At 58.2% G+C, this 20,867-nt stretch overlaps 4 protein-coding genes across 10 annotated transcripts in view; 2 read left to right on the top strand and 2 right to left on the bottom strand.

The window, feature by feature from the left end:
• STAG1 (STAG1 cohesin complex component) overlaps positions 1–1,706 on the bottom strand; it is a 194,606-nt gene extending 192,900 nt beyond the window's left edge. For 2 of the 3 annotated variants that reach the window (XM_071566920.1, XM_071566924.1), the window contains exon 1: positions 578–741. The gene's annotated coding sequence lies outside the window, so the exon portion shown is untranslated. Of the gene's footprint in view, positions 1–577; positions 742–1,687 lie in introns of those variants that run through there. The other variant, XM_071566923.1, reaches the window with a different exon arrangement.
• SLC35G2 (solute carrier family 35 member G2) lies at positions 995–8,025 on the top strand. Of its 3 annotated transcripts, none has more exons than XM_071566933.1 (3): positions 995–1,112; positions 5,447–5,552; positions 6,272–8,025. In XM_071566933.1, exon 3 carries the CDS (start codon positions 6,300–6,302, stop codon positions 7,521–7,523), a length of 1,224 nt encoding a protein of 407 aa, XP_071423034.1. In that variant the 5' UTR covers positions 995–1,112; positions 5,447–5,552; positions 6,272–6,299; the 3' UTR covers positions 7,524–8,025. The 3 variants fall into 3 exon arrangements, with proteins under 3 accessions (XP_071423034.1, XP_071423032.1, XP_071423033.1); XM_071566931.1 differs by lacking the exon at positions 995–1,112 and adding an exon at positions 1,126–1,622; XM_071566932.1 differs by lacking the exon at positions 995–1,112 and adding an exon at positions 4,630–5,146.
• SCLY (selenocysteine lyase) lies at positions 5,966–16,971 on the bottom strand. Of its 3 annotated transcripts, XR_011698788.1 has the most exons (15): positions 16,858–16,971; positions 16,126–16,223; positions 15,943–16,055; positions 15,758–15,858; positions 15,511–15,667; positions 15,102–15,229; positions 14,847–15,011; positions 14,066–14,172; positions 13,733–13,769; positions 13,319–13,402; positions 13,092–13,194; positions 10,168–10,243; positions 9,340–9,529; positions 8,659–8,854; positions 7,791–7,808 (listed from the first exon to the last, which is right to left on the bottom strand). XR_011698788.1 is itself a non-coding variant. In XM_071566930.1 (14 exons), the coding sequence occupies exons 2-13, from the start codon at positions 16,164–16,166 to the stop codon at positions 9,370–9,372; spliced, it is 1,272 nt and encodes a 423-aa protein (XP_071423031.1). In that variant the 5' UTR covers positions 16,167–16,223; positions 16,368–16,703; the 3' UTR covers positions 5,966–8,854; positions 9,340–9,369. The 3 variants fall into 3 exon arrangements, 2 of the variants coding, with proteins under 2 accessions (XP_071423031.1, XP_071423030.1); XM_071566930.1 differs by lacking the exon at positions 16,858–16,971 and adding an exon at positions 16,368–16,703 and having other exon boundaries at positions 5,966–8,854; XM_071566929.1 differs by having other exon boundaries at positions 5,967–8,854.
• Positions 16,955–20,846, top strand: LOC139677191 (uncharacterized). Its single transcript, XM_071566934.1, has 2 exons — positions 16,955–17,062; positions 17,391–20,846. Exon 2 carries the CDS (start codon positions 17,424–17,426, stop codon positions 18,267–18,269), a length of 846 nt encoding a protein of 281 aa, XP_071423035.1. The 5' UTR covers positions 16,955–17,062; positions 17,391–17,423; the 3' UTR covers positions 18,270–20,846.
• The last annotated feature ends 21 nt before the right edge of the window (positions 20,847–20,867 follow it).

The following is a 20,867-nucleotide window of genomic DNA, read 5'->3' as shown; positions in this document are numbered from 1 at the left end:
CCGGCCTGTCCTGCTGGACCCCGGCCAGGCGCTCGGGCGGCCCGGGTCCCGCTGCCGGGCCGGGCCGGGTCTAGCCCAGGCGGGTCGGACCGCCCACCGGCTCCCGCAACTTTCCCTCCGCCGCCGCCGTCGCCGCCCGGGGCCGGCCGGGGCCGCCACCACCGAGCCCCGCGCGGCGGAAGCGCCACCCCCGCTCCGCCCGAGCATCCCCCGCCGCCCCTGCGGGGCCGGCGCGGCCGCCGCCGCCCGGAGCGGGGCGCAGGCCCGGCGGTGGGGGAGGCCCGGCCCGGCCCGGCCCCGCGCCCCCGGCAGCCCCGGCGGGGACAATGAGATGGCGGCGAAGAGCGCCGCGCCCGGGGGACCCGTTGCTCCGGCAGGAGCCGCCCCGCCCCGCGCCGCCTCCTCTTCCCTCCCCTCCCCTTCTCCTCTCTCCTCGCACGGGCAGCGCCCGCTCCCGGCCCGGCCGCCGCGGAGACCGAGCGAGCGAGAGCGGCCCCGGCCCCGCTGCCCCCGCCCCTCGCGCCTCCATCTTGGATCGGCGCCTCCCGCGCGCTGCGGCCCCGCGCGCCGCGCTCACCTCGTGCGGGCCTCTGGCGGCGCGGCGGGCGGCGGCGGGAGCGGCGCGGGCGCGGCGGAGCGGAGGGGTCCGGCGGGCGCGGGCCGGGGCCGGGGCGGCGGCGGTGGCGGGGCCCGCGCGGGGCTCAGCGCGGCCGCGATCCTAAACCGCCCCCTGGCGGCATTTCCGACCCGCCACGGCGCAGCCGCCCCGCGCGCCGGGCGCGCAGCGCCCCCTGCCGGCCGCGCCGCCACACTGCCCGCGCGCCGGAGGAAGGGGCGGGGCCGCGCCCTCGGGACCCGCCCACGGCGCGCGCGGCGCGCGGGAAAGCGTCTTTCGCGCGAAAACGGCCCGCGCGTGCGCCGCGGGGATACGGACTTCCGCGCGGGGGGGGAGAGGGGGGCGACTGTCGCGACAGGGTGGGGCTGGGGGCCCACCCCGAGCTCCGTAAGACACGAGACACGGACACTGGCGGCGGCGGGGTGGGGGGGCGCGACTATCGCGACAGAGCGGGCGCGGCCCTGAGCTCCATGAGACGGCAGTGACAGGGACATCGGTGAGAAGGGCGACTGTCGCGATAGGGCGGGGACCCGGAGCGCCCGGCGGGCCGGCGATGCCGGTGCTGCCCGCGGGCTGGGCGGGGCGGCAGGGGGCGCGGCCGGGGCGGGGGCGCCAGGCGGGGCTGCGGCCCTGCGAGCGTCGGGAGCTCCAGCGGGGCCCGGGGGCTGCAGGGACCCGCCTCGGGCAGCGGCTGCCCCTCGCCCCGGGCCCGGGGGCTGTGCCCGCCCCGCGGGCTCTCCGGGCTTGCTCCCACCGGGCTCAGCTGCCGTCCCGGCTCCCGCTCCAGCCGCGCTCTCCGCACCGCTCCCTCTCCCCGCACTGCTCCCGCTCCGGCCGCGCTCCCCGCACTGCTCCCGCTTCAGCCGCGCTCCCCGCACCGCTCCCGCTCCGGCCGCGCTCCCCGCACCGCTCCCTCTCCCCGCACCGCTCCCGCTCCGGCCGCGCCTCCCGCTGCCGGGCCCGGGCTCTAGAGCCGGCTCGGAGAGGATCCAGAGCAGTACGCGAGGTATCTCTAATCTTAACCTGTCCTCCGTCGGGAGCCCCAAGGTGCTTCACCCCGTTGTTATGTACCTCTTAAAGCCTTTCTTCCATCTGACCAAGCTGTTTTCCTGTTTTCTGATACTACAGGGGACTATACTTCTGTTACACTTTCCTCGTGCCTGGAGTTGTGGTCTGAAGGGGTTTGTTCAGATTCAGGTTTTTGGAATGGGAAGTGTTCAGGCAACGTGGCTCTTCCAAAATCACTTTAATGCAAGTGTTGCTGATGCAGAGGTAGTAGATGGAGCAGGCAACAGGCATGAATGGAGAAATCAGAAAATAGTATTTTTTCGTGGAAGTGGACGCATAGGGAGCCCTGTACAGCAGGAGAGTAAGTTAGAGGAAGCAAGAGAACTTAAAGGTGTCATATATAATCCCACTGAAACCACATGTGGTGGCTTTAGCAAACTAGCACAAATACAGGTCACTTTTTTGGCAGCAAAATATAATCAGGAACATCCTGACAATTCATGGGGCTTAAGTGGAAGGTTTATGTTTGTATTCTGTGAAGGCCGTGCTGACTCTTCCCTCAGGCAGTGCTGCTGGGCGTGACTCAATCGATTTGAAGACGCGGGGTACCGGTTTGTTGGTTTCTGTATAATGTTTGCTCTCGTGCTTAAGTGCTAAAAGCTCGTTTCATGTAATTGCTCCTTCCTTTTTTAAATACCTTTTGCTATTAAATTTTAATAAAGACTCGAGTTTATTTGCATGTATTTTTAATACCATTGTTTTGTATCAATCCAGCTAAAAAGAGAAAGGTACTTGGGCATCCCCATGAGTGTAGCTCCCTTGGCATGAGCAGTTGCCTGAACTGTCAAGCACCCAAGAATGCCCAGCAAGGTTCAGGTGCTTTAATGGTGCTGAACCAGGAATTTAGGAGATTTCCCTGTCCCTGATAAGGAATCAAAAGTAAAACCCTCGTGGTGAGAAGTCAGTGAATGGAAGTGCTTAGTGAAGGTGGCTCGAGTTCAGTCAGCCCTGTGGCTTTGTAGGGGTGGGTGGGTCTTTTGTGCATCTGATATTCAGGGAAAACTGTCAGTCTGTAGTTACCCTGTAGAGATTGCTCCCCACCCCTCTGCTAATCTCAGCCTGATCCAGTCAGGATTGGGGGATTTTCCACAGCAGCATCCTCTCTCAGAGCACGGGGATGGCCGAGTTCTCGTTATTGACTCCCTAAGGGCAGCAATCGCCATGTCTGTGAGTCCTTCCTCATAAATTGCAGTCACTTGACTGATTTCAGCCAATGTGGCAGAAGATGAAAGTACTTTTCCTTCAGTCCATTGAAAATTGGTGGTTAAAATCACCAGTCAAACCTCAAAGCCTTCGTTCCTTCAGGCACGGCAAGGAGAGCTCAGCCTCCCACCCCCAGCAGCCACGTGGCAAATAATCACCCATTTCTGCCTGGGTAACCAGCATGTGCAGTGACTGAGCAAGGAGGGGACTTTTGGGGGGTTTTCCTTTTAAAAGAAATTATGGTGTGTGTACTATTAATGGTTTGTGCCATTTACTGAGTCCTTGGGGATTATTTGTTCACCCACAGAAAAGCAGCATCAACTTTGACAGTCAGTGATTTCCATGAGCTGGTAATTTAAACGGGTGTCCCAGGTGGCTGTTTGAATTGGGAATGTTTATTATGTAACTTGAGAATTTTGCATGTGCTTCGTGTTCAGCCTTGTATTACTCTTGATTTGAAATCACAGTTTTCATTGAAAATGCAAATAAACCATGTTATGTTTCTGGATATAAAGGTAAAATGAAGACTTCATGTCATTTCTACAAAAGGCACTGGCAGAAAAAGCAGGTTGTCTGCATGGGCTGTGCTGATTCCTGTCTATTTTAAATTTGTGTCAGAGACAGACTTAATGGATTTTGGGATATGCCCTAACCTCAGTCTCTATGGAAAACCTCGGTGGTCAGGAAAAGCACCAAAGAGTACAAATAATGTACCAGGGGAGGGTTGGCATCACATTTGTCATACGCTCAATATTTAGTAGGGAAAACAAACTCTCGGTTTAAGCACTTCTGTTATTTTTCTGTTCTTTGTTACTTCTCATCTCCTGCCTGTCACACATGTTTGCCCTCCACCTCCCGGAGCTCCCAGCTGTGCATTCCCAGGGAGTGCAGGGAGCAGTGTCTGCGCAGCACAGCCATTTGGAGCAGCTGCTCCCGAGCCATTGTTTGCCTCCGGAGAGCTGCCCGAGCACATCACACAGCCCCAGTACGAGCTGTGCAACTGCTTTGTTGGATTCGCAACTATTTGTTGAAAGAATATGTAATCTAAAGTCATGAAAGTTGCCTTTGTATGCTGATGGTAACAAATTCGCTGTTTTGGTTTCATAACCAGTTGCAGACTTTCCCAGGCTGCTTCTGAACGAAATGTCCGAGTTCCCCCGGGCCAGACCTCCTGTCACTCGAGTAATAATGCCTGTTGTCCACCTTTTGTCTTCTTTTCCTTCCGCTTATTTTATTCCTGATCCATATGTTGTGCTTTAAACCAAGAAGATCCTAATTTTATGGAACACAGCAAGGCAGAAGAGCGGATTTGTAACACAAAGAAAACGCCAGGGAGGGAAAGCCGTGCTGGGGGACACCACTGCCTCGCTGGACTTCTGCATTTGCGCGTTCAAGGGTTCCGAAGTGAACCACTGAAGTGGAGAAGGGCAGGGACGATTGAAGGCAGAGAAGGGCGAAGCGGGCGGAGCCCTGCTGGGCCCTGGGAGTGCGGGGCGGGTCGCTGGCGCTGCCCGAGCACGGCGGACGCGGAGCCCCCCTCGCTGTCCTTCCTCCCAGCCATTGCAGGGGCTTGTTCTCGAGCTTCCTGCCCGAGAAGCTGCCCTGGGCGCTCCTCTCAGCTCAGCTCCGCAGCAGCAGAAATGCGACCCGCAGTGCCGGACGGGGCCTCCTGCAGAGACCAGGGTGGTTCTTGTCCTCAGACGCTCTTACCTGTGCAGGTCCGAAGCGGCGCTGCCCCTTCCCTGAGAGCCGCGGCCGCCGCTGCCCCTCCGCGCTCCCACCCACCCCGATCCGTGCCGGGGCCGCCGCTGCCCCTCCGCGCTGCTGCCCCGATCCCTGCCGGGGCCGCGGGGAGCAGGCGGCGGCGGATCCGGGCAGTAGCAGGGGATTGGCAAACAGCCTGGGAGAAAGGCAGACTGTCCCATTCGCGTGGAAATCGTATTTGCAAGGAGATACAGGCAGTGCTTGGCTGTCACGGATTAGGGAGGGAGAAAGCGCCGCGGCTGAAGCTGGCGGCTGTATTTTCAGTGTTTTGTGCGAGGAGACGCTGCACACGCGGTGACATTGCCTTTGGATCTCCTCAGCCCGCCAGCCCATCGCCTGCGCTCCAGCACCCGCAGGACCCGCCTTGCTCCGCTGTTCGGCCCTCCCCGGGGGCAAGGACCGTCACACCCATCCCCACAGCGGTCGAGCTGCTGCTGCTGCTGCCCGCGGGGCTGCGCTCGGCTCTTGGCATGGATCCCTGCAGGGCAGCGTGGGGTGGGTCAGTGGAGGGGAGGGTGGGTACTCCAGGACATCGTCTGCTCCGCAGCGCTGTGAGACAGGACAGCAGCCACGGAATGGGGAATTTGCTTTAAATCATTACACTGGAGGAACCGTTTCGTCACAAAACCACCACTTGTTCATTGGATCAGTTCCATCAGTAATTCTGGGAGATGGCTGAGGAGTGGTTTTTGACAAGACGACACCAACTGCTTTCTCTCCATCTAGAGTTTTGGGGGCTTTGTGCCTCCCTTGGGTTTTTCCTTCTGTGCTGAGATGATCATAACCTTTCTACAGGATGCCTGAGAGCAGCTGCTCCTTCTGTCTAGACGCCCGGACAAGGATGGAGATGACGAAGAGCTGTTTTCCCCATCTGGCCTGGGATTAAATCTCTCTGTCACAGGTAAGGTCTGCACAGGTTTATTTGCTGGCGTGAATAGAAAGCAGGGAAGGCTTCATTTCTGCTCCTGCCACTTCACTCGGAAGGGCTCTGCGCAGATGGGGGGGTGCTGTGAGAACGAAGTAATTTCAGTGAGTTCCTGCCTGAATTAACCTGACCCACCCTTCACCAATCACAGGCACCGCGTGTGTAGTGGGAAATGGCCTTTCACTGGAAGACAGCAAGGTTTAACAGTGTCCAAGTATTGTTCAAAGATGTGTTGTTATTCATATGCTAAGTGCTGACTTGCTTGGGGTGCTCCCTATTCCCCTGTGTTGCTCTCTGTCACCTCCTCCAGCCAAATTTCTCCTCCTAACACTGGCAAGCAAATAACAGTAACTCATAATTACTGAGTTAAAAGCTTAGCAAGAAAACTTTCTCACTAGAATAAGAACGTACTAGAATGCATTATGCATACCATACATAATGAGAATATATGTTATTTTCAAAAATCAGTGACTAATGTGAAGTGCCATGGCTGACTTTTAAGGAGACCCAAATGGCCCCGCTATCAGAGGTATTAAGCAGTAACTCAGTGGAAAATTAAAGCAAGACCAAGAACAGTCTACTAGACTAGTACTTGGACTTGGTTGATAAAAATAGCTTGTAAACACTAAGAGCATTTACATACTAATGAACCTCTGACTCATTAAATAACAGGGTATTTGGTTTATTTTCTTAAGACCAGGTCATTTCTCTAAGGAAACGGATATGTCTTCCCAAAAATACCCCATCAAAAAACAAGTAAAAATCCATCCCAACACCGTAACAGTGAAATACACCTCTCATTATCCCCAGCCAGGAGAAGAGGGGTGTGAGGATGTTAATGAAGACACTGGAACATTCGTGGAGGATAATCCTAAGAGAAGATTACTGAGTGATGGCAAAAAGAGAGAAAGGACTTTCTTTGGTACAATAGACACCAAGCCAGCACAACTGCCCAAGCCTGACAAGACTGGACAATCCCAGCACTTTCCTGAAGGCAGTATCTTGCAGTCCAGAAGAACATGGGCTGTCCTTTTTGGGTCTGCCGTGGCTCACGGATGTGTGGCTCTAATCACAAGATTGATTGCTGACCGCTCCAAAGTGCCATCCCTAGAGCTGATTTTCATCCGGTCGGTCCTGCAGGTGCTGTCCATCACTGTGGTGTGTTACCACCACGAGCCTCCCTTCGGCCCCAAAGGCTACAGGCTCCGGCTCTTCTTCTACGGGGTCTGCAATGTGGTCTCTATTACCTGTGCCTACACCTCCTTCTCCATAGTGCCCCCCAGCAATGGGACCATCATGTGGAGGGCGACCACCACAGTGTTCAGTGCCATTCTTGCTCTCTTACTCATGGATGAAGGAATGGCTTACATTGATGTAGTTACTGTACTTGGCAGCATGTTGGGCGTTTGTCTGGTCATGATCCCCAACATTGTTAAAGAGGAAAACTCTTTCCTGAGCACCTGGAAGGAAGGTTTTGGCTATACCATGACTGTCATGGCTGGTCTGGCCACTGCCCTCTCCATGATAGTCTACAGGTCCATCAAGGACAACATCAGCATGTGGACAGCCCTATTCACCTTCAGCTGGACAGGGACAGTGTGGGGAGCGTCCACCATGTTCCTGCTCCAAGAGCCAATTGTCCCGCTGGATGGGGAAACCTGGAGCTATCTCCTTGCCATCTGCCTGTGCTCCACTGCTGCCTTCTTGGGGGTCTACTATGCCCTGAGCAAGTTCCACCCTGCTCTGGTGAGCACCGTGCAGCACCTGGAGATCGTCATCGCCATGGTCCTGCAGCTCCTGGTGCTGCGCATTGTCCCAGGCACCTGGGACCTGCTTGGGGGAGCTGTTATTTTGGTTAGTGTTTTCTTTCTTGCGTGTTACAAACTCTCCTGGAAGAACTTAAGGCAGCAAGATTATCAGGAGATTGTGGATTCCTCCATTAAATGAACCACAGCTTTGCTGTCCAGTTCTGGCTGTGACCAAGTGAAAGTAACTCATTTCAACTCTTGTGTCCCAAAGTAGTGGTCAGATCCTCTCTCTGACATTTAAATTCTCAGCTCATGTAGCAATGTTGGTGTTTCCAGACTCCCATGCCAGGTGAATTTTTTCTGCTGCATATAACCACTGACTTTTTGTCATACACCAAAGGTCACCACACAGGCCGTGTGAGCAGAAGCACAGGCTGGCCCAGAGAAGGGCAGACCAAGCCACACATGTTCTTCCTCACCTTCCCTGGATAAGGCAATACAGAGGGATTCACTAGAGACTCTCATTCCTGTGCTGTGGTAGTAAGAGAATGAGCAGTGAAACCATTACAATGTAGTTCTCATATCCTCTGCAACGCTTCTTAAGCTTTGCCTGCAATGTTGTAAAGGAAATAATGCTACATTTCTGTGCTAAAACTTGCATTTCCTGTGTATATAAAGAAGTCAGTAAAGCTTTTTGTGCTTTGTGGTTAAATTTCTGTCTCAACCAATGCAGGAAGCCCAGATCTCCTGTGGGGGAAGGAGAGCCCCAAACACTGAATCTCCAGTTGTGCCACACATGGGAAAGATCTCCAAGAATTAGGAGGCCTATGATAAATTAAGCACCGATCCCTGAAGCAGAGCCAAATTCTTTCTATGGAACCACTTTTTCTAAAAGAAGTTTCAACCATTATGCAAGGGAGGGGGGGGGAAAAGGCAGAAATAAAGATTGGATTTGAGGTCGAGGTGTGAGCACTGCTGGTAACCCTGACCAGCCTGGAAGGTACCAGGGACTTGCAGTCAGGGTGTCTGGGCCCTAATGCTCCAGTTAGAAATGAGATTTACAAAAAGCCTCAGGGTTCTATGGTTGCAAATACTGTTCCTGGCTGAGCTAATGCATGGCTGTAAAGAGAAAGGCCAGCATCAGACTCTGTGTCCGTGGTCTCCATGCCAACCAGGCCCAGCAGGCACTGCCATGCTCCAGCGGACTGTGCCTCTGTTCTGGGACATAAGCATTTTCCAAGGAAAAATGCATCACCCAGATGAACCCAACCAGTCCAGCTTCCCCCGTGGAAAATACATTTTACTTGGGAAAAGGCCAGAGCAGCAGCAATTACTTTTATTCCTATGAAGCCCTGGGGAGAGCAGGTTCCCTGACACCAGCCAGCCCAGCTCCTGGTCCGTGTGACACTCGTGTCCTCCCACGTCAGGCCATGCAGGAGACACATTTCCTCAGGTGCTGGCACAGTTACAGCTGCCCCAACCACGATTTCCTTGAGGAGCAGGAGGAGGTGGCAACAGGAGCTGTGCCCACTGTAGAGAGGACAGGAGAAAGGGGAGGAGGTAAAGCAACGCAGAGCTGGGAAAGCCATGCCCAGCCAAAAAGCCCTTTGGTAGCTTTGGGCAGGGCAGCTGCCAGCCCCGAATCTTGCTGTGCTTCTATCAACTGACTTCCCACTGGAGCAGATGGTCTTTCTTCCTCTGACTGCTCAGACAGCAGGAAAGCTTCCTTTGTGGAAAGCAACCAGGGCAAAAGGCTCCACCTCCCATGGCTTTCATGGCTGGACTCCCTTGTGCCAACATGTGCACGTGGCTGCAGCCAGCTGGGCACTGGGCACTGGTGCTGGCAGCCAAGGAGCACCTGGCAGCAATGCTGCTGTGCAGCACGGGGGAGTCCTGGGCAAGCTCCTGAGCTGCCCCAGCCCCAGCAAAGCCCCCTCCTCACCCCCACTCCCTGCCACCTCAGAAACCCTGAGCCCAAGCTGGCAGAGCCCCCAGGCACGGTCCCAGCCCAGGACCTGGGGGATGGCTTGCAGTGATGCCCAGGCCTATGGGGCTGGGTGCTGCTCCAGCTGTGCCACAGCCTGCACCAGGTCCTGCACCGCCAGGTCCACATCTGCCCGTGAGGTGTCCCGGCCCACGCTCAGCCGCAGGGCATTCTGCGCCACGTCAGGGGCAATCCCACAGCCCAGCAGGATCGGGGAGGGCCTGGAACAAGGCATGGGGTGAGCGGGTTGGACTCCAGGGCCAAGGAAACACACACATCATCAGGAGGCCCCCCTCAAGCTGCAGGAGAGAGCACATGTGCTGATGTACTCCAGGCAAACCTGTCTCCTGCATAGCACCCTGCCTGTTCTCCAAAGGCACCTTCTCCCACTGGGCTTGTTCCCCTACGGTGGATTTGGTTCTTCCCCTCCCAGGGACGTGTCCCATGTCCCCATGGGTTGGCAGCTCTGCCATGTCTAAAGAGCATTGCTCTAGAGCAGGCCAAAAGCAGCTGCTGTCCCCACATTCCCAGAGAAGCCACCTGGAGATCCAAACTGGCGGCAGCAGGTGAGCCAGGCACACGTGGATGTGCGCCAAGATCTTTTCTGGCAGTGCCAGGAGTTCAAAAGTACTTCCAAGCTTAGCTGCATCACCACAGCCAGGAGGGACAAAGTCCTTCCAAGCATCAGTCAGGTGTTCAACTGTGTCTCCTGCAAATATCCCCCTCACAGCCCTTCAGCCCCTCTGGAAAGCTCTGCAGCCTCTCTGCTCCAGAGAACAATGCCCAAGCCTGTCCCGTTTCCCTCTCCTACCGACTGTTCCCTGGAAGACACCCTGGGCTGGCCAAGCTGGCCACTTACCGGTCCCCCTTGTCCGAGTGACAGGCAGCCCCCACACTGGCGAGCAGCACCTTGCAGTGAGCCAGCACTCTGCGCCCTGCACACACAGCACAGAGAGAGCTCACCCTGCACACACAGCACAGAGCTCGCCCTGCACACACAGCACAGAGAGAGCTCACCCTGCACACACAGCACAGAGAGAGCTCACCCTGCACACACAGCACAGAGAGAGCTCACCCTGCACACACAGCACAGAGCTCACCCTGCACACACAGCACAGAGCTCGCCCTGCACACACAGCACACAGAGAGCTCACCCTGCACACACAGCACACAGAGAGCTCACCCTGCACACACAGCACAGAGAGAGCTCACCCTGCACACACAGCACAGAGAGAGCTCACCCTGCACACACAGCACAGAGCTCGCCCTGCACACACAGCACAGAGCTCACCCTGCACACACAGCACAGAGCTCGCCCTGCACACACAGCACAGAGAGCTCACCCTGCACACACAGCACAGAGCTCGCCCTGCACACACAGCACAGAGCTCGCCCTGCACACACAGCACAGAGAGCTCACCCTGCACACAGCACACAGAGAGCTCACCCTGCACACACAGCACAGAGAGAGCTCACCCTGCACACACAGCACACAGAGAGCTCACCCTGCACACACAGCACAGAGCTCACCCTGCACACACAGCACAGAGCTCGCCCTGCACACACAGCACAGAGAGAGCTCACCCTGCACACACAGCACAGAGAGAGCTCACCCTGCACACACAGCACAGAGCTCGCCCTGCACACACAGCACAGAGCTCACCCTGCACACACAGCACAGAGAGCTCACCCTGCACACACAGCACAGAGCTCACCCTGCACACACAGCACAGAGAGAGCTCACCCTGCACACACAGCACAGAGAGAGCTCACCCTGCACACACAGCACAGAGCTCACCCTGCACACACAGCACAGACCTCGCCCTGCACACACAGCACAGAGAGAGCTCACCCTGCACACACAGCACAGAGCTCACCCTGCACACACAGCACAGAGCTCGCCCTGCACACACAGCACAGAGCTCACCCTGCACACACAGCACAGAGAGAGCTCACCCTGCACACACAGCACAGAGCTCACCCTGCACACACAGCACAGAGAGAGCTCACCCTGCACACAGCACAGAGAGAGCTCGCCCTGCACACACAGCACAGAGCTCACCCTGCACACACAGCACAGAGCTCACCCTGCACACACAGCACAGAGCTCGCCCTGCACACACAGCACAGAGAGAGCTCACCCTGCACACACAGCACAGAGAGAGCTCACCCTGCACACACAGCACAGAGCTCACCCTGCACACACAGCACAGAGCTCGCCCTGCACACACAGCACAGAGCTCACCCTGCACACACAGCACAGAGAGCTCACCCTGCACACACAGCACAGAGAGAGCTCACCCTGCACACACAGCACAGAGCTCACCCTGCACACAGCACAGAGAGAGCTCACCCTGCACACACAGCACAGAGCTCGCCCTGCACACACAGCACAGAGAGAGCTCACCCTGCACACACAGCACAGAGCTCGCCCTGCACACACAGCACAGAGAGAGCTCACCCTGCACACACAGCACAGAGCTCACCCTGCACACACAGCACAGAGCTCACCCTGCACACACAGCACAGAGCTCGCCCTGCACACACAGCACAGAGAGAGCTCACCCTGCACACACAGCACAGAGCTCACCCTGCACACACAGCACAGAGCTCGCCCTGCACACACAGCACAGAGCTCACCCTGCACACACAGCACAGAGAGAGCTCACCCTGCACACACAGCACAGAGCTCACCCTGCACACACAGCACAGAGAGAGCTCACCCTGCACACAGCACAGAGAGAGCTCGCCCTGCACACAGCACACAGAGAGCTCACCCTGCACACACAGCACAGACCTCGCCCTGCACACACAGCACAGAGAGAGCTCACCCTGCACACACAGCACAGAGAGAGCTCGCCCTGCACACACAGCACAGAGCTCGCCCTGCACACACAGCACAGAGAGAGCTCACCCTGCACACACAGCACACAGAGAGCTCACCCTGCACACACAGCACAGAGCTCACCCTGCACACAGCACACAGAGAGCTCACCCTGCACACACAGCACAGAGAGAGCTCACCCTGCACACACAGCACAGAGAGCTCACCCTGCACACACAGCACAGAGCTCGCCCTGCACACACAGCACAGAGAGAGCTCGCCCTGCACACACAGCACAGACCTCGCCCTGCACACACAGCACACAGAGAGCTCACCCTGCACACACAGCACAGAGCTCACCCTGCACACACAGCACAGAGAGAGCTCGCCCTGCACACACAGCACAGACCTCGCCCTGCACACACAGCACACAGAGAGCTCACCCTGCACACAGCACACAGAGAGCTCACCCTGCACACACAGCACAGAGAGCTCGCCCTGCACACACAGCACAGAGAGAGCTCACCCTGCACACACAGCACAGACCTCGCCCTGCACACACAGCACAGAGCTCGCCCTGCACACACAGCACAGAGCTCACCCTGCACACACAGCACAGACCTCGCCCTGCACACACAGCACAGAGAGAGCTCACCCTGCACACACAGCACAGAGCTCACCCTGCACACACAGCACAGAGCTCGCCCTGCACACACAGCACAGAGAGAGCTCGCCCTGCACACACAGCACAGAGCTCGCCCTGCACACACAGCACAGACCTCGCCCTGCACACACAGCACAGAGCTCGCCCTGCACACACAGCACAGAGAGAGCTCACTCTGTACACATAGCACAGCTCTGCCCCTGCCTGCCTCCCTGCCCAGCACCATTGTGGTCGAGGCTCTGAGCTGGGAGGTGCTCCCTTGGCACATCACAGGGCACTGCGGGGTAAGAGCTACCTTGGAGGCCTGGTCCCAAGATGGAGAAGTTAGAGGTGTTGCAGAGTCGCTTGGAGCCCTTAAAGTGGCTGTTGAAGTGGATCCTCTCCTTTCCAAAGGAGGCCTGGAGAAATCAGTGCTGTGAACCCCTTTAGGTTCATGAGTAGGGCTGGAGGGACGTGACCCATGCTGCGACAGGCCCTACACTCTGCAGGCTGAGACCCCAGGGAGGGCCCAGGTGTGCTCACCTCCAGCCTGGCCTCCAGGTAATCCCGGACATCCCTCATGTGAGCCTCGTAGGCCTCCCAGTTCTTGCTCACTAACTCTGCAGCCTGGGGAGAGAAAACCCAGATCTCTGACACCTCCCTCAGTGTCTTGTCCCTAGAACAGGAGTCCAGCCTGGAACAGGCTCTGTGATTACCAAGTTCCCTGTGTCCTGTCACAGCCTCCCAGTGCCCTGTATCACGTGAGCTGTGAGACTGCCAGGGCTGCAAACCTGCAACCAAAGGACCTCCTCCCACTGGCACCAGAAAGCCCCATCACCTTTCCCGGTAGTTCTCCCGCCCCTGTGCACCCCGAGTTTGTCACTTCTGATGACTGTGCTGGTTCTGCCAGGCGGCACCTGCAGGGAACCACTTCACCCCTGCCCATCACTGGCTCACCTGGCCCAGGCCGGCGATCATTGGGGTGTTCTCAGTGCTGGAAGGGAAGAGAAAGCAGTGAGTTATTTCTCCTGACCAAAAACCCAACCTCAGGGAACAGCCATTGCTTGTGTGGGACCCACCCCCCCGCCCCTCCCAGCCCTGGCACCTCTCTGGGAAGGGGGCAGTTTCACCTGTGGAAAGCCTGAGCACCAGGGAGTTCCCCCCTACAGACACACGTCCCTGCTGTGCTGGGCTGCTCATCCCTGGGCTGGCAGTGGCACAGGGAGGCAGCCACCAGTGGTGTGGCCACCAGCCCGAGCCCCAGCTCCCAAGAGCCCCCCTGTCCCTTACCCTGGGCGGAAGCTCCTCTCTTGGCCCCCTCCGAGGAGCAGAGGGTGCAGTGGGGCTGTGCTGCCGGGGCCGCGCACGTACAGGGCACCGATGCGGGGGCCGCAGAACTGCGGGGACAGAGCGCTGTGACCTGGGGACACGCCAGCCACCTTTCCTGTGCCCCTGCACACGTCCCTGCCCGTCTCAGGGGCACAGGTCACTGCAGAGCTGCTCCCTGGCCTTGACCTCCTCCTGCTGCCCATTCCAGATCAGCCCTGACTTGCAGGAGCAGAGTCTGCCTGCAGAGCCCCATCCAGCAGGAAAACTTTGGCTATTGATGAGGTACCAAGCTCTGGGGGACACCCAAATTGCCCCTGGCACCCCAACAGAGATGTCTGAGAGGGCAAGCAGTGGCTGGGCCACATGAACAGGGCCACATCTTGTGTCCTACTGTGGTGAGGTGGGGCCATACCTTGTGTCCCCTGATGGTGAGATGGGGCCATACCTTGTGTCTTCTCATGGTGAGGTGGGGCCATACCTTGTGTCTTCTCATGGTGAGGTGGGACCACACCTTGTGGCCCCTAATGGTGAGGTGGGGCCACACTTTGAGTCTTCTGATGGTGAGGTGGGGCCATACCTTGTGTCTTCTGATGGTGAGGTGGGGCCATACCTTGTGTCTTCTCATGGTGAGGTGGGACCACACCTTGTGGCCCCTAATGGTGAGGTGGGGCCACACTTTGTGTCTTCTGATGGTGAGGTGGGGCCATACCTTGTGTCCCACTGTGGTGAGGTGGGGCCATACCTTGTGTCCCACGATGGTGAGATAGTCCACCCCCAGTTCCTGCACGTCCACACGCCCCTTGCCAATCATCTGTGCCGCGTCCGTGTGCACCAGGACCCGGGGCAGCCCCTCTGCCGCCCTGCGCTGGTTGAGAGCTTGCATGCGCTGGCTCAGCTCCAGGATGGGCTGTGGGAGGGTGAGGGGCTGCCTCAGGGACCGCCTGCCCCCTGACCAGGCACCCCTCTGCAGGGCTGTGCCAACACTGCCCACGCTCACCATGATGACGCCAGTCTCGTTGTTGGCCAACATGATGGACACCAGGCAGGTGTTGGGCCGGATGGCGGCCAGGACATCGTCCACCTCGGCCCGGCCACTCCGCAGGGACACGGCCACAAAGGTGGTCTCTGTGAGCAGGGAACAAGGCCTGAGGTTTGCTGGGGAGCCTGGCAGTGCCCAGGGCTGCCCATGCCCCCTGAACGGCACCAGAGTGTGCGGGCAGTGGGTGCACAGATGGCATGGCAGGGAACACATCACCCTGAGGGAACAGGGGCACCGTGGGGGGAGTCAGAGCCCTCTTGGGGAGAGAAGTGGAGCAGCGTGGAGCACGTGGGTCCCCACCCTCCACAGAAGTGCCAGTGGAGAGATGTGCCCCCTGCAAACGCCATGCTGTCCCCGTGCCACCCACCTGCCAGGCCCTCCTTGCCCAGCTGCTCCAAGGGCAGGCGGATGGAGTCATGCTCCACGCTGGACGTGACGATGTGTGGTGTGCCCCGGCCGTGCCCTGCCACCGGCTGGCCCTCCCGGAAGTGCCTGCAGGCAGTGTGGATCACCATGTTGTTGGCCTGAGGAGAGAGGGAAGTGAAGCTCCCTGCCCACCTTCACTGTGGCTCTTGCTGGATGGGGGGTGTTGGGTAGGGGGTCACTGCTCCCACCTCCGTGCCCCCCGAGGTGAACACGATGTCCTCGGGGCGCGCGCCCACCATCCGTGCCAGGCTCTCCCGAGCGCTGCTGATGAGTTCCTTGGCCTTCCTGCCTGTGGGACAAGACCTGGCATTTCCTGTGGCCCACCGGCCTCAGGGTCCGGCCCCGGAGCCCCCTGGCCCCATCCCAGCCCTACCTGCGGGGTGGGTGCTGCTGGGGTTGCCCCAGGCCTGGCTCAGGGCGTCCTGCACGGCCTGTGCCACCTCAGGGGCTGGTGGCGTGGTGGCGTTGTGGTCCAGGTAGACCCTCCTGGGGGGCAGGTGGCAGGTGAGGGGCGCTGGGGGGCACTGGGAGGGGCTGGGGTAGGGCGGGGTCTCACCCCTCCGATGGGTCACAGCGCGGCTCCGTCCCAGCGCCCATCGCTGCTGGCACTGCTGGCACCGCCCTGGCACAGACACGTGGGGACCAGCACCCGCCCTGCCGGGGCCAGCACACCCTCCAATCAGCGCCCTCCCTGCTGCCCTACTGTGCCGTCTCCACCAATCAGCGCCCTCCTGCTGCCCCACTGTGCTGTGCCCACCAATCAGCACGCTCCCTGCTGCTCCATGGCTCTGTACCCACCAATCAGCGCCCTCCCTGCTGCCCCATGTCTCTGTACTCACCAATCAGCGCCCTCCCTGCTGCCCCATGGCTCTGTACCCACCAATCAGCGCCCTCCCTGCTGCCCCATGTCTCTGTACTCACCAATCAGCGCCCTCCCTGCTGCCCCACTGTGCCGTGCCCACCAATCAGCACGCTCCCTGCTGCCCCATGGCTCTGTACCCACCAATCAGCGCCCTCCTGCTGCCCCATGGCTCTGTACCCACCAATCAGCGCCCTCCTGCTGCCCCATGGCTCTGTACCCACCAATCAGCGCCCTCCCTGCTGCCCCACTGCGCCGTGCCCACCAATCAGCGCCCTCCCTGCTGCCCCACTGCGCCGTGCCCACCAATCAGCGCCCTCCCTGCTGCCCCACTGCGCCGTGCCCACCAATCAGCGCCCTCCCTGCTGCCCCACGGTGCCGTGCCCACCAATCAGCGCCCTCCCTGCTGGCCCCCGGTGCCGTGCCCACCAATCAGCGCCCCGCTCGCCCCCGCGCACTGCCCAATAGGGTGCCCGGCCGAAGCCCCACGCGCGCCCCCGGCCCTGCCGGCGCCTCTCGCGCGCGGGCGCAGCGGAAGGGGCGAGGCCGGTTCCGGCGCGGGGCGGGGCGGATGGCGCTGCCCGTACCCAAGATGGCGGTGGTACCGCCGGGCCGGACCCCGCGCGCGCTGCCGGTGAGCGCGGGGGGGGGGTCGGGCCCGGGGGAGGTACCGGGGGGGGCAGCGCCGGGCCCGTTCGGCGTTCGACACTCGGCAGCGCCCGCCGGGCCCGTTCGGCGTTCGGCACTCGGCGTTCGGCTGTGCTGGGCCGGGCTGGGCCCGCGCTGCCCGCGCGAAGTGCCGGCACTCACCGCACGGGCCGCAGGAACGCGGAGCCCGCGCCGGGCGCTCCGTATTAGGCGCGGAGCCGCCCGCGGGGTCTGGGTGGGCTGGGCCGGCGCCGCCGTCCAACCAAGGCCCGCGGCCCTCCGTCCTGACGCTCCTCTCTGCCCTCGCCTTCCAGGTCAGGTCGTAGCCGCGGGGTCCCGGCGCAGGCATGGAAGCGGTGGACACCGAGGTGAGGGCGCGCAAGACTCTGGGCACTGTGGAGTACGTGGAGGCCTCGGGGTTCGCGCAGGGCGTGCTGCCCACCCGCAGGGATGTGGTGCAGAACATGCTGTACCTGCTGCAGCCCAAGCGCGCCGGCCAGGCCCAGCGTTCCAAGGAGGACGCGGCCCAGCTGCTCGCTGAGCACCTGCAGGAGCACTGGCTGGTCTGCAACCTGCACACCATCGCCACGCAGAACATAAAGAAACTCATCCTCAAAATGTACGAGGAGTTCACCAGGTTGTACCAGACCAGGAAGCAGAGACAGAACGACGCATTCTGCAAGCGAGCCGACAGATTCAACGAGGGCTCGGAGAAGCTTTTCGATGTGTTTTGTACAGACGTGCAAATGAGAGATAAACTGGAGGAGTGCAGTGGGATAAAAATGACCAGCATCGAGTGGAAGTTTCTGGAAGACCAGAGGAGCGAGAGAAAAATGTACTACGAAGATTTCACAGAGAAGCAGGAGCTGAAGATGATGGAGAGGAGGCAGAAGATCCAGTGTCTGGAGCACTTCAGGAAGCTGGCCCGGGAGGAGAAGGAGGGCAGCAAGGCCAAGGAGAAGGTCAGGGGCGAGGAGCAGTCGGACAGGGGCACGAGCGTGGACGAGCCATGCCCCGCAGAGGAGGAGAACGGCAGCGCCCCGGCCTTCTCGCTGCGGGGCCGGCGCAAGCGCCGCTGCCCTACGGCCACCACTGCCACCAACGCGCCCCTGGAGGGCGAGCACATACGGATGAGCATCCGCAGGGTCAGGCCTGGCTTCTACGAGACTGTGGAGAAGGTGAAGGACTGCTAGCGCCCGCCACGGAGGGGGCACAGCTGCTGGAGTGCGGGGGCAGTGCGCACCGGAGGCAAGTTTGAAACCCCACCACCCACTGGAAGTGATTGTTGTAGATCCCCAAGCCAGAGCTCAGGAACGTCCTGCCTCCAGGGAAGAGGGCAGGGATGATGGCAACAGCAGCAAGGACTAAACCACGTGGATTTGGAAGGATGAGCTGTCGGTGGCCAGCGATGCCAAGGCTCAAATGCAGCGGATGATCCAAGGTTACATAGTGTATAAGCCTCTTCTTCCAAGGTCCTGTCTGCATCTGTGGAGTTTGGAAGTCTCTCAACGTTTCTGAGCCAGCGGTGGCCTAACAGTACAAATCGGGACTCGGATTTACTGCAGGGTAATAACTTGTACTTGTTGCTAATGGAGAACCCACGTCCTGAGCAGCCCTGGCTCCGTCGGCTGCCGCGGGGTGGAGGGTGCTCGGCCCCTTCCCGCAGGGTCCGTGTTCTGCGAGGAAGGAAGTGAGTTTTGAGCATGGATCACCCAGCCCTGGAGAGGTACCCTGTGCTTTTTGGAGGGGATTGCTCTCCTGCTCCAGGTGGGGGGAGAGATCAGGAGACAGTGGAGTGCTTTGGCTGTAAAAGCATTGGTGATTCTGAATGTTTTATTCTAGATTCTATTTTAATGACGTTTCCTTGATCAGGATAAACCTTCCCCATAACTGGATGAGTTTTATCATGAAGTCCCTAATACAGGATCTGGGGTGTGAATCCTAAATGAAGTGATAATGTTTTATCTTTGAGGAGAGGGGAGTAATATAGGAAGAAATGCAAATTGCATTATGTAGTTTTAAGATGAGAATAATTTTATAAACTCTTATCCTGCCGTTTTAGGATATAGGGAAGAAAACGCCTTCCCAGGTGTGGGGGTAGCTGTGGTGTTCTCAGCAGCAGGCACCCAGATCTGGGCTTGCTTTTCCACCCCCGAGGTCATGCAGACCAGCAGTGGGGACATGGCAGTTTTCCACCCAGAGATTGTTTGAACAAAGTGTGACCCTCTTGCCCACGTACATCCTGAGCAGTGACGTGTCTGTGACTTTTTTAGTTAGAGTTGCTTTACTGGTTTTTAAAGATGAGAGACTTGAACTTCCAGTGAAACTCAGTGCTGGAGATGTCTCTGGTGAGGTTCCCAAACCTTGCCAGACCACACCGAAAATGGAAAACCCCCGAGTCTCTGTCCACAAAAGATCTCTGGTAGAAAAAGTGCAAACTTGCCAGGTTTAAAGTTTACCTTCCAGTGTGAATGTTGGTTTCCCCACTCCAGTATCTCAGCCTTTCCCCGTTTTCTTTCCTCTCCGTCCTGCACATCATTTACTGACATTAACTCGTGCTTTTTCATTCTTTGGCTTTTGCTCCCTTTAACAATAAATGCATGTACAAATAATTTTGACAGTTCCTTTACTTTTGATGAATCAGTCCTTGGACCGCTTTGAAGTCCTGTGCTAAGGGAGGAATGAAGTGCGTTGCCGGTGCCGGTGCCGCGGGCACGGCCGAGCGCAGGCCCCATGTCCCGCCAGCTCCGAGCGCTGCGGCAGCTTCCCGGGCCCGGCTCGTTAGTCAGGGTGGGATCCTCGCTCTGTGTCTCTGACAAGTCCTTCGTGGTGAGATGCTCCAGGATATTTAGTGCCCACTGTGTATTCCTCATCACCCGAAGTGTTACGGGTTTGTTTGCAGCACCTCCAGCCTCTGCTGCCTGACACTTCACAGCCCTCCCTCCTCTCTGATGTGCTTCACTGACTTCCCCGTGCAAATTATGTCACGTTTAAACTATTTGCCTTCCAGCCCTGAGGTGCTGGACTTGAGCCTCTCACTGGGCCTCTACACCAGCAGCTCTGTTTCAGCAGGGAATATAGCCAAGCGCAGACCTCGCCGAAGTAGAAGTTTTTTAATAACTGCTGTAACCCCCCCTTTGTATTACAGATATAGCTGACAGTATAAATGCTCGTGTGTAAAGCAAATCCACCGGGGTTGGCTCGGATGTGGAACACAGCTCTGTAGTGCTTTATGATTTTCAGGGATTCAGGGAATTTAAGGTTGTCAGGTCTGACTTCCTGTCTACCACAGGGAATTACATTTCATTCAGAAGCCCCACACTCAGCCTGTTGGTCTCAGCTGAACTGACGTGTCTGACAGAAGGTCGAGACAAAGGTGTCAGCAATCTGCGGCCTCCCGTTACCTACTTAGTGATTTGCCACCTTCACTGTTTCAAAAAATAAAAGGAAGCAAAAAACCAAAAGTCTGACCATCTTTTAGGCTGTGATTCCTTTCACAACATCCTGTACAGGCTGAGCAGTGTTTATTGCATTGAAATCATAATTGGTTTTGCTTTAAACTGGGTTTGACTGTGGATAGAGCCAAAGCCTGGCTCTGTTTCTGCTGCAGCAGGGGGGAAATTTTGAAATCATGTATTCTGATTACTCTTCTTTGGGACCATGGTGCCTTTTTAATCAGGACAGTAAATCTTGTCCCAGGATTCTGTACTTTTGTACGTTAACAGTTGACTTTCCTTTTTGGTGTGTCCCAAATAAATTAATATAACATACCTCTGAGCTTTTGTTTCTTC

This window comes from Pithys albifrons, chromosome 11 (genome assembly GCF_047495875.1).
Source record: "Pithys albifrons albifrons isolate INPA30051 chromosome 11, PitAlb_v1, whole genome shotgun sequence".
Lineage (NCBI taxonomy): Eukaryota > Metazoa > Chordata > Aves > Passeriformes > Thamnophilidae > Pithys > Pithys albifrons.
This window is presented reverse-complemented; position numbering and strand designations above follow the sequence as displayed.